This window comes from Pleurodeles waltl, chromosome 10 (genome assembly GCF_031143425.1).
Source record: "Pleurodeles waltl isolate 20211129_DDA chromosome 10, aPleWal1.hap1.20221129, whole genome shotgun sequence".
Classification (NCBI taxonomy): Eukaryota; Metazoa; Chordata; class Amphibia; order Caudata; family Salamandridae; genus Pleurodeles; species Pleurodeles waltl.
This window is the reverse complement of record NC_090449.1, coordinates 504,225,847-504,238,504: the sequence shown is the minus strand read 5'-3', so window position 1 is coordinate 504,238,504 and position 12,658 is coordinate 504,225,847. Positions and strand designations below refer to the sequence as shown.

The following is a 12,658-nucleotide window of genomic DNA, read 5'->3' as shown; positions in this document are numbered from 1 at the left end:
AATTCAATCCAATTCACACCACTCCAGTCCAATGCATCCTGCTCCAGGCCAATTGAGTCCACTCCAATCCACCCCATGCCAAACCAATCCACCACACTGAATCTAATCCACCCCACTCCAATCCAGTTTACCCCACTCCAATCCAACTCACCTCACCCCAATCCAATCCAATCCACCCCACCCCACCCCAGTTCACTCCACCTCACTCTAATCCAATCTATTCAATCACCCCAGTTCAATCTACCCCACCCCAACCCACCCCACTCCAGTCCAATCCATCCCACTCCAGTCCAACCCACTCCAATCAATGAATCAATCAATCAGTCAAGCCAGATTGACAAAGTGCAGCAAATCACAAGTGAAGGTATCCAGGCACTGAGGATCTTGCTGAATCAGGTGGGTTCAGTTTTTAACATCCAGGTCTTGGGTGGTTTCCAGAATTCTTGGAGGGAGGTGGAGATCTAGAGGTGTAGGGGGAGGTTGTTCCAGGATTTAGCCGTGAGATAGGAGAAGAGGCGGCCTCCACTGTTGCTTTGGCGGATGCGGGTTGTGTACACAAGAGAGAGGGATGTGGAGCACAGATGTCTGGAGGGGCTGGTGGAAGTTCAGGTAGTGGTTAATGTAGGCAGATCATTGGTCGTGCAGGACTTTGGGGTTGTGGATCAGAATCTTGAAAGGACATCTCTTCTGTATGGGGAGCCAGTGGACTTTCTTGAGATGAGGTGTCATGGGTCCGTTTGGGAAGGTTGAGGATGAGTCTGGCTGCTGAGTTCTGCATGGTTTGCAGTCTCTTCAGGAGGTGGGTGGTGATTCCTGCATATAGTGCATTGCTATAATCCAGGTGGCTTATGACTAGGGCTTGAGTGATGGACTGTCTGGTGTTGAACTGGAGCCATTGGAAGATTTTCCAGAGAATGCGACAAGTGAGGAAGCAGGCGGATGAGACTGCATTGATCTGGGTTTTCATGGTGAGTTTGCTGTCCAGAATAATGCTGAGGTTACGAGCATGGTCTGTAGGCATGGGTGAGGATCCTAGTTCCGAGGGCCACCAGGAGTTGTTCCATGGGGAGGTATTGTTTCCAAAGATCAGTACTTGAGTTTTGTCAGTGTTGAGTTTCAAGCAATTGTTTTTCATCCAGTTGGTGACACTCATTATACACTTGGGGAGGTTGGCTCTATTGGTGGTGGGGTCACCTGAGAGCAAGAGCGTGAGCTGGATGTTGTTTGCTTAGGACATGATGTTTAATCCATGGGTCCTGACAATGTTGGCCATGGGTGACATGTAGATGTTGAACAGCGTAGAGCTGAGAGACGAGCCATGAGGAAGGCTGCAGATGATGTTAAGTGGTATGTGGACTCTCTGGGTTCTTCCGGTGAGGTAGGTGGCAATCCACTTGAGGGCATCTCCTGAGATTCCGATGCATTGTTGTCTTTTGATCAGTGTGAGGTGGAATACGCTGTCTAACACTGCTGACAGCCCAAGGAGGACAAAGGCCACCTTTTCTTCCCAGTCGACGAGGGTTCTGATGTCGTGAGTGGCAGCAATCAGGGCAGTTTCAGTGCTGTGGTTGGTGCAGAATCCGGATTGGGAGGTGTCCAGAAGATGGTAGTTCTCAAGGTGTTCTGTGAGTTGGTGGTTGATGGCTTTTTCGGGGACTTTGGCTTTAGATTGGATTAGTGGGGATTCACATCCACCCCATTCGAATCCACCCCATTCAAATCCACCCAACGCCAATCTAATCCACTTCACCGCAGTCTAATCCAAGCTAATCCAATCCACCCCACGTCAGTCAATCCACTCCAATCCAACCCACTGCAGTCCAATCCATCCTGCTCCAGTCCAATCCACCCCAGCCCACTCCAATCCAATCCACTTCACTCCAATCCACTCCACTCCAATCCACCCTACTCCACCCAATCCACTCCAATCCACCCAATCCACTCCAATCCACCTCAGTTCAATCCAATTCACCCCATACCAGTCCACCCCACTCATTCGACTCCAATCCACCACAGTCCAACCCACTTTAATCCAATCCACTCCTGTCCATCCCACTCCAAACCACCCCACTAAATCCACTCCACTCCACCCCAATCTAATCCAGTCCAATCCACCCTACCCCAGTCCAATAAGTCCAGGACTTCAATCCAATCAACTCCAACCCAACCCGCCTCAATCAAAGTCATCCCACCCCACCCCACCCCAAACTACCCCACCCCACTCTAGTCCACCCTTCTCCAGTCCACCTCACTCCAATTCACCCCACTCAATCCACCCACTCCATTCCAGTCCACCCAACTCCATTCCATTCCACCCCACCCCAATCCACAACAGCCCACCCCACCCTTCTCCAGTCCAATGCACCCCACTACCTCAATCCACTCCAACCCACTCCACCATATTCTGCCCCACTTCACCCCACTTTACTCCACTGCACTCTATGGCACTCTGCCTCTGACCCATGAACCTCTACTCCCCTCTGTTTCACTCTGCAACTCTCTACTCCCCATGCTCCACTCCATGACACTGTACTCCAACAAATCCACTCTGTGATACGCTACTCCCCACTCCACAACTCTCCACACCACTAACTTTTAGCCATGTTGGTGTACAACATGGCTGTGCAACTTGGCTAAAACTCATTGCCAAAGCCAATAGCTCCTTTATAGGCGAGACCTATTGGCTTTGCCAGTACTTGCTTGTTAGAGTAGATGTGTTGAGGAGACAAGTTAGTAAAGAGCCTGTAGTGCAGCAAAGCATTCTCTAAAATAGGCATGTGAAATTGCTGGGACTTGCGATTTAATTAATTAGATTAATTTCTAATATACAGTGTTTGAGATCACCTCTTCTATTTCTATGGATACATCCAGCATGTCCTTCTAGTGTGGTAGTAGTATTAGAGTTGAGTCAATTTCCTCTCTTGGGTGTTTCTTTGTCCACCCTGACCGTGCCCCCGTTGCAAAATCCTGGACTTCTATGACTTTGTCCCTATTTATCGTTGCTTTCAGGGTACAGGTCAGTAGTTGACCTGCCTTGTTAGCCGCTTTAAAGTCTTTTTAATGTTTGAATTTGCACATTTTCAACTTTATGCATATCTAATTAAGCTATGCTATGGCTGCAGGCAATAGTTGCCATATGCAGAGTGTCCCTGATTGCTTGAGCGGGACTTTAGTTTGTTTACCTGCTTCTTGTAGCCCCTCTCTTCTCATTTCTATAGATTTTAATCTTAGCCCCAATTGTTAGAATGGGCCTCCTCACTAAACTTTAAATATGGCCCTTTGGGAGGCTATATTAAGGCCATCCCGATCGGTGTCCCATAGGAAATGCTAAATCACTTTCAGAATTTCAGCCTTGTAAGGCTCCTTTTTGGAGTATTTTGTTGTTTAGCATCCAGCAGTTGCAGGGCCCATACATCTTGGGAATGTGCAACTTAGGATCGTGATCTGAAAGGGCAGTGAACTCTGTCTCTGCTGATTCAGTCTTACTGATTTGTGACGTGCCTAAGAAGTAATCTAGTCTAGTATATGTCTGATAAAGGTTCGAGAAAAACGTGTAGTCCTTAAACTTGGGATGTTTTGAACGCCAAACATCTGCCAAGCTTGTCTCTTTCAATAAGGTCAACCGCTCTTGTGGCATGGCACTCGATTGTCCTGTCCACTGAACAATCTATGTAGTATTGCGACCGTGACAATATACAGGTCGTCTCTCATGATAATGTGCCTATTTGAGGTGGATAATACCTCTGCCAGGGCATACCTAATGTACCTTTCATTCCCTTTATTGTGCGTGTATATTGTAGTAATAGCAAATTTTCAACAAGTCTACATAGCCAGCAGTACTCCGTCTGTTGTATTGGTACCTGATGAGATATAACACCTGGAGAACTATCCTTTGAGGAGCCGCCTCCAGTTCCTTCTGATAAGATGTGTCTCTTGAAGCAAGCAGATGTCACAACCTGTGGTCTTCAACGTGTTCAGTATAGTCATAAGGGTAATGAGACCACAGACATTTAGGCTCACTATTTTAAGAATAATTGTTGTGTTATGGTTGGGCCGGCTGTCAGGTGATGGCTGATGCTGAGACCCTTTGTAAGTCATGTGTGGACAGGCGTACACTAGAGGATAGCTGCCTCATCCTATAAGAAACCAGGACTTGGATGCCTTACCCTTTATCATCAAGAAAACCTATAATCTAGAAGTTAGCTCCAATCTTATCTCATGCATATATACTATGCTCTCCTTCTTGAATGTTATCCATACATCATGCCCCACCCCATTCCTTGTCAAACTAACTCTAGTATGAACCAAAATCCACCCCTGGTGGAGGCCACCATTCCCCTGATATAAAACATTCTCACATCAATGTCTTCTAGTAATGTCTTCCTATGATGAAGACTTCACCTCTTCCGGCTATCTGTGCTCACGTGGAGTTTGTTGAGAACAGCTCTGCTTTTCATCTGGATTTTTTCTTCTGTGGATTTCAGAGCACTTTTTGGCGAGTTCACCTTGGTCCATCTTCCAGGTTTGGAGCCTGAGGGGGTCTGCTCTTCATTCAGTACTCCTTTCCCTCTGGTTCTTTATGGGCCCCAAAATACGTAGAGCCTCAGTAGGTAAGCATATCTGGTGAACTTCGTCCCCTCTCAGGAACATAAGCCCCATTTATATTTCACTTCTTTCTCCCTTAAAAAGCAGGTCGCTGGACGGAGGAAGCAGCATTTTCGCAGCTGACCGCAACAAGTCCTGATACAGCCATAGATTGGCTCCCTCACTGGTTATTGCACCTGACTCTTGTGCTTCCTCTTTCTGCCCATAATAGAGAATGCAGGTCAAAATATCTGAGGCAGCTCCCCAAGCTTTGTAGACCATTCCCACTCAATGTATTCTGTCCATATGAATATCTGTTGGTTATAGTACCGACTGGATCTGTTTGAACAGTCTTCTTGTGAATTCTTCAATGTCTCCTTTCTCAGCATTTTGTGAGTCTCCCTGTATCTTAATGGTAAGATCTTTGGGACCTATTTTCAAGGTCCTCCAGTTATATTATCATTAGGCTTTCCAATTAAGACATCCATGATGGATTGGGTGATGGGGGCCTCTATATCTTTCTGCATTGTCTGCTGATGATGCTGGAATGGACCCCTATTTGTGTGTTGACTCTTTAGGGTGTGCTTTCTTTGTTGTACTCTTATACAGCATGTCTTTCAGTGTGGACTCCCTTTTTGCTTTGCTTGTTGACATGGCAGACTGAAATGCCAGGGCTACAGCTGCACTGGTGCACCACCTATATTTGCTTCTGCAGCTGTAATCCAGTTTTGGGTAACTTTGTTATGTCACTCCTGCCAAATCATGAGACAGTGGCTAGCATAGCACTGCTCCCCTTTATTTAGCTTGATATAAGTCTGATCCATTTGTGCCTAAAACACCCCCTTGGGAAAGCATCTTTCGAGCCTAGGCTGGGACCAGTGGGGTATTTTACACTGTCTACAGTTGCAGTAAAGTGGAACTCCAGTCAGCTATCCCATCACCTCTGAATTGGTCTCAGATACTTTGCGATGTCTCGAGGTTCATGGAGGAACCTTCCCTTGCTTTAGGTGCAATGCTGACTGACATGCTCATTGTGGCCCTAGGCGAGATTCACTTCTTGCTCTGTCCACACTGGAGCAGTGTTTTGAGCCTCAGATGCCGCCAGCTCATTTATGAATGCTCATTATCTTCTAGATCTAGGAAGTGTCTCACTGTGTTTGTCTTGTCTCATTGGAGAGCGGCTGCATGTGCCATACTCTCCATCCTGCATGCCGCGGTAATCAGCTTATTCAGACCCATACTTCAATAATGCTGAAGGTGCTGGAAAGCCTATTCATCTCCTCAGGGTTCTAGCTTCAGGGTGTGTGTGTGGGGTGTTACACACCCTCTAAAAATGCATTCTGTAGTAAATAGTTGGGTACAAGTGCTTTCAGTCTGGTATGGTGAGGTGTATGTCGGATTTCACAGAGGAGTTTTACACACAGAAAAACACACACACTCTTGGGTCTCTTTTGAAGGTCTTAAACATTTTTGCTTGGTTTGCCCCTTTGCCCCTTAAGCTCTCCTCGTGTTCTGCTTCTCATATAATGTATTTGCAAAAGATTTGCCAGCATTACTGTCGGAAAATCTGAAGTTCACACCCCTCCAATCTTATTTACCAAGCTACGCCCCTGCATCTCCTTGTGGTATGATTCTCACTTTGCACTGCCCCAGGTGACTGAACGGCAGCATGGCTTCCAAATTCTGTGAGCAGCCCACCCCCACCACCCTCCTTGTGTGTTTGCTTTGTCTGCAGGTTCGGATGTGGGACACCTACCCCTGTTGGTTCCTTAAAGATCAGAGTCCACCACCGGTCATTTGTGGCAGAGTCCATCATCAGATGGGCTAGGTGACATTTTTTGGCAGCATCCCGGAGCAGAGCGGGGAAAGACTTGTCTTACATCGTCACCATCTTGGCCAGACATCTTGAATGTTTTGAAGCCCAACACTGTGCCAACGTTTTGAAACTACGTAGAGCTTTTAGTGATTCTTTAGGGGACAACACTAACATAAGTATGTCATCTGCAAACTCAGTAATTGTGAAACAGACGTACCCAGCTTATATTCCTTTGATATCCATATTAGCTCTGATTTTTTTGCAGGAGAAATTCAATCATGGAAAACAGAAGAGATGAAGGGGACATTCCTCTCTCGTGTCTCTTCCTATGGTTGTGCTCTCCATCTCTTGACCATTCACCCTGATCTTCGCTTTCGTATTGTGATAGTTGGTTAGAACCTATTTTGTAAACCTAGGATTGATTTCAAGCTTATTAAGTACATCTGTCAGGAAGCCCTAATAAGTTGCGTCAAAAGCTTTTTCAATGTCAAGGGGAAGATGTACTGAGTCTCCCCCATACCGCTGAGCGAAATCAGCGGTATTGCTGCTGTTTCAGTTTCTTATAAAGCCCGCATGATTATAATATATGAGTTCTACAATACTTTGTCTAACCTCATCTGCTAAGACCCCAGTGAAGATTTTAGCATCAGCATTTATCACGGATTGTAGGGAAATATGCAGAACAAAGGGTAAGATCTTTGTCTCGTTTATGGAAAACTAATACTATTCCCTCTTACATTGACTGTTTGGTACCCTACATTTTTGTAACGTATTGGAAGACTCAGGTATGAAACTAAGAGAGAGGATGTTCACTTATAATACAAAGCCAAAAATCCACCCTGCCCAGGAACTTTACGTATTTTCAGGCAGTTTATTGCTTTTTCAACTGCATTTCAGCAGATGGCAGTTTAGAAAATGTAATAAGTAGATAAGTTAAAAACAGAGGGCCTGATTTAGAGTTTAGCAGACAGGTTATTCCATCATGTGACAGGTACCCTGTCTGCCCTACTACAAGTGCATAATGTCCTTTGGAACCTGTGAGAAGGCAGACAGTATATCGGCCAAGTTGTGAGGGAGTAACCTGCCATCAAACTTCAAATCAAGCAATAAATGTGGTAACTTTTTTTGGAGTCCCAAAGCAGTCATGGTTTACTGGTCTCAAGCTATGACAACGAAAGCCATTTACCTTTGGTGCCCCAGGAATTACCCCAGTATTGGGCCAATAATAATCAGTAAGAATACCCATTTAGCACTTTGTGCTAAGGGTAGGTAGGTATAGTGGTCCAAAGCTTACTCAAGGAGGTGGTGTTGGGTAGAACTTGAGAACTGAGATAGGCAGGACACAAAAATTAATAATTCCTACCTTTACTTTTATTTGGAAAGAAAAGATCATTTAATCACTAAATGCTGCAAAACACCAAACATTTAACAAGAGAGCCTCAAATGCTGCACAAATACACGGAATCACTGTGTGGGGTAGCCACCCAGTAGGATTCTTAAGCTATCGTAGGCTTAGTATATCAATTAGTGTGCAGTATAAAAAATGCCCTCTATGGCCTTATAGGACGTATATTCCTGTTGCTTCTCAAGGGCTTTAGCTAACAACTGTATAACTGTTCCTACATCGTAGTGTAGCTGGCCCAGGTCTGTTATTTGAATCAGTCCCAGAATATTTCAGTCTTACAGCTGTACAATAAAGATTTTGAACGTGCTTTCAACCACAGACTGCTGTTGTGCACCTGCACACGAGACATGGAGAGTGGCCACAATGGTGCTGCCCTGGTCCTGACTACTTCTCTGGTGGCTCTGGCCCCTGCAGTGTGTATTCTTCTGAATCTGGAATGCAGAGGCTACACTGACACAGGTGGATAGAGTCTGCATTCGACCCTCCATGCCTGAGGATGGGAGTTCTTTTCTCTGGATCTTCCTCTGGCTGAAAGCTCAAGTCCACTACCCAGATCAAAGTCCACCCCTGATTGCAGATGTGATTGTGGTTTGGGAAAACATCCAAATGCAGTGAAGATCTTACTGGCACAAGCACTGCTTATTCTGGGATGAAATTGATGACGCTGTGGCAACTTTCATTAGTGCCAAGTTGTCATAGCCAGTTCTTAGTTGATTAGGTCCTTTGTGCTAAGTTTTTACCATCTCTGGTCATTTACAGAGTTCAGTAGACCAGTCTGTGGGATGTCAGTTTGCCCTACGGAAGCACAGGGTCAGGGAGCGAGTCGCTTCTCTCCAGGGCACTTTACAGACTGAACACTGTTACAAGACCCCACCAAGCGGCCTGGCATTGCAGATGTTTCACTAGGCTAGAGTGGGCCAGCTTCCATTTCTCTCTGCACAGTTCCTCAAGGCCCTCCTTTTCTATGCAGTCTTGCCTTTGTTCGAGGATATCGTAAGACCCCCTCCATCAATCAGGGGGCTCCTTCCCTCAAGTGGTTTAAGGCCACTTTTAACAATGTGTAAAATGTGCAGGTTCTTGTTCATAAACGTGGCAGAGGGAGCTGGCAATCATTGATCCCAAACCTGGAGCTCAAATATCCTTCTTAGTCTCCACTGGTATGGGAACCCTAGCACTAGTCAGTGAGAAGTCTTGGCACTGTGACAATGGAATTTAATTCTGTCCCATAGTTTGCAGGCAAAGGTTGTGCATGCCACAGGTGTAACCATGGGACTTGTCTCAGGCAGGTATTCACTTTTCTGTATTTCTGTAACACTGGTCTTTTTCCTCTGGTGACAGAGGAAAGAGGGGTGGGACTGGGAGTTGCCTGTCAGAGAGACCCAAATCAAAGGCACAAAAAAGTGACAGCCTTCCTTACTGAGCTATCTCTCACCCTGTTGGAAGTAGCTACTCTGTGGAAGAATGGGGCATTAATGGGACATGCTCTTCCTACACTTCTAGAGGCCTTCTACCTCCTATTCATCCACATATCCTCCACACACTAGAGACTGTTTAAGTTTAGAGTCCCCAAGAATGCTTTGGAGGAGCCCTACATTGACATTACTGTTTGGCAGCCTCCCTCAAACCTTCATCAGAGATCCAAAATGGGTTCCTGGTCTGCAATAGCCAAGTACAATTCATATACTGCATGCTTGTCCTACTACACATACATTGATTAACCTTACAACCAATATCCATGTTGTACGTATGTAGAGCGAAGGACCTAGTTGTAGGGGACTGGTAGATCATTTCAAACAGAGAGGGCAGTAAGCAATACTGTCTTCGCAGGCAATAGGTAAAAAGGCCTGCATGTATATCCAGTCACTGCCACCAATCTCAGTCCTTTAGAGCCCGGTGAGTTGACGGTGTGTAAGGTGCTCATTTAATAGAAATGTACACAGTGTGGGCACCAGACTACCGAGCCCAGCTTTTGGTTGCATTCCATATCATGGTGTGCCATCATTGTACACGCAAATACCCAGAGACTCAAGGCAATGGAGCATGCTCTCTCAGGCCATGCTGGGAATCGTTGCTGTCCCACATTATACAGAATGCCTTTGCTGCCTATTTAATATGGTTATGTTGGCTAATGTCAGTGAGAGATAAGATGAACAAAGTTTACCACTTCCCTTGTTGTATATTGAACACTGACAGCATAGACCAACCATTCATCCTTCCACGATGGCTCAAGTGGTCCCCATCAGTATGGGTAATAATTGCAGCAGGAACCTACTGACTGAAGTAACTCACTTTGTGGTGTCCTCTGTAAAATAATATTTTTATAACTAGTTGCCTGTTTCAATTCTAGATTCCAGAAGGGCAGGATCTACACCTACATTGGGGAGGTGGTGGTGTCTGTGAACCCCTACAGAGAGATGGACCTCTATGGGAAAGAAGTCATCGATCAGTACCGGGGACGAGAACTGTACGAGCGGCCGCCTCACCTCTATGCAATCGCCGATGCGGCATACAAGGCCATGAAGCGCAGAGCCAAGGACACTTGCATTGTGATCTCAGGTACAGAGAGGGCGGATAACTATCACACCTTTTCATGCTTTTTGTCTGAAATTCTCCACATAAAATATATGCAAAGGGTAATAGGTATGCTACCCATCTAAACAGTGGCGTAACAAAGGCCTCCGCAGCCCCTGTGGTGCGGGGAGGGCCTGAGTTCCAGGGGGCCCCCTTAGCACAGTACTCTGGCCTGAGAGTTTGTGGTTGGTTAGGAGGAGGGCTCCTTCATGTACTTTGTGGAGAGGGGGGCACTGCATCTAAATGTAATACCAATGTAAGTGCAAACTTTGACCATTGCAGATTTTACACAACCGCACAGGAATAGAACTTTACCCACCATGTTCTTATTTATCATGAAACAAAATCACAATGAATTATTGTGACGATTCCTAGTAGACAATCATTGAGTTTGAGTACTACATTAGGCCACATAACAATCTCTTACAGATCATTCATGTTCCTTTACAGTTGTTCATATATACACTAAAACAGATGTAATGTCTTAATTAGGTTTTGGAGTTACAGAATGTTTAGGAGAATCTAAAGGGCTAATCTTTTGTGAAAGTACCTTTTAAAAATACTAAAACTGCACATTTATAATGCCCGGTATGCTTCTGTACCATCCCATAAAGGAAATTATATTCACAACTTTCACTCAGAAATGTCTCTCTGCCGATCACAGCAGGAGAGCCACCAATGGTTTGAAACGTCGCTAGGAAACATTCCAGTTTTCGCTTTTTGGGGGGTATCTTCCAAATATTCGTAGCGGAAGTGACATCACACGCTCCTTGACCTCCATTTTCCCTCACACACACATACTTACACATACACAGAAATTCACACTTACACTCTCTCTCACATAAACACTCTCACCCGCAAGCATGCACACAACATGCATTTAAAAGCACTTTTACTTAGCTGAGCTGCCATGGAAGGGCACGGTTCAGTTAATTGTATACATTATTATTCGCTACTAGCATAAGAAATATTGACAGAAGACAGAAATAATAGAAGCCCAGCTGACGTCCATAAGGACGCGCTGCCCTGTGTTCCTGGCACTGAATTTGCCACCTCTGAGACCAGGGGTCTGAAAAGCAGTGTCAGGGGTTGCAAAGAGCAAGCCAGGGGTAGCAGCTGCGACCCCTGGCGACCCCCAAATGACGCCCATGAGATAGTTCAAATGCAGTACATCATAAAACAAACTTAAACATAAAAATACATCTAGGCCTCAATATCTCAGAAACAAACCTATGCTAAAATTATCTGAAGTGCTTTTCCTAACACACGTTGCTCTTCAAATGTGAGAAGTGACACAGAAACATTCTACAGGAGGCTCCAAAGCGCACAGAAACGCGTTGCAACCCAAAGATTCCGAGTATTTAAATTGTCCTGCTGTTTATGACTAGTGGGGGTTCTGGGAAACTAAATCGAACTAATGCCTTAGTGCCTTTTATTCTGATGTAAGGAACAATTGCTACATCAACATGAGATCAATTTTACTTGTGCATGTACATACAATGGAGGTACATGAAATTCATGGAGGCTTCCTTATTTGATGGTATAATTGATACATTTGCCACATCACATTGTCCCAGTATTGTCCACACAATGGTCAATTCCACAATGCACAAGTTAAATCCCTGTACTCGCGAAACGAATTCAGAGAGGGTTGAGATTGAGTAAAAATGTCATTGTAAATAGTGGTGTGGGAACAGGGAAGCAATGGACTGCTTTGTAGTGGGTTACTGTTTTTCTACCAGCTAAATTGTGTTCCTACTGTTTCCCAAACAACGACCAGTATTCATCTGGTAATATTTGTCTGCTAAGGCTGGTATTAGATCTATTCAAAGATGCCCCAATCCATAGATTTCGTAATAGTTGTGGGAAAAACTGAAAAACCTTCTTGATGGGAAGTTTGTGCTTTTCAATACAACAGCAACAGCGTTTTTGCATATCTCACTTATTTCATCCCATTCCAGATCTTCTGATTATGACCACATGCTCCTCACATTTTACACATTTCAGGCTTCAAGCAAGAATTTTCCAGAATACTGTTAGGTAATCTTCTTGGCAGTGCCTATTGCTTGATCTTATGACTTTTAGCTTTTCGAGACTGTGTTCCATGTTTGGTGCCAGATAAATATTTTATGTCACATTTGGGCAAAGTGATGTCCACAAATGTATTTGCGCACCATCTTAATTGGCACGTTAATATCCTGATTTAGAGTTAGAAGGTATTGGAAAATGTTCAAAGTTTTTGAAGCACATGTCAAAACCAGAGGTGAATCCACTGGTGAAAT

At 44.9% G+C, this 12,658-nt stretch overlaps 1 protein-coding gene across 2 annotated transcripts in view; it reads left to right on the top strand.

The window, feature by feature from the left end:
* LOC138261666 (unconventional myosin-Ig-like) overlaps positions 1 to 12,658 on the top strand; it is a 912,364-nt gene that overhangs the window by 79,902 nt on the left and 819,804 nt on the right. Inside the window, exon 2 of one of the 2 annotated variants that reach the window (XM_069210894.1) lies at positions 10,153 to 10,361. The exons of the other annotated variant lie outside the window; for it this stretch is intronic. Coding sequence (XP_069066995.1) covers positions 10,153 to 10,361 — 209 coding nt within the window. The remainder of the gene's footprint in view (positions 1 to 10,152; positions 10,362 to 12,658) is intronic. 2 annotated transcript variants of the gene reach the window in all.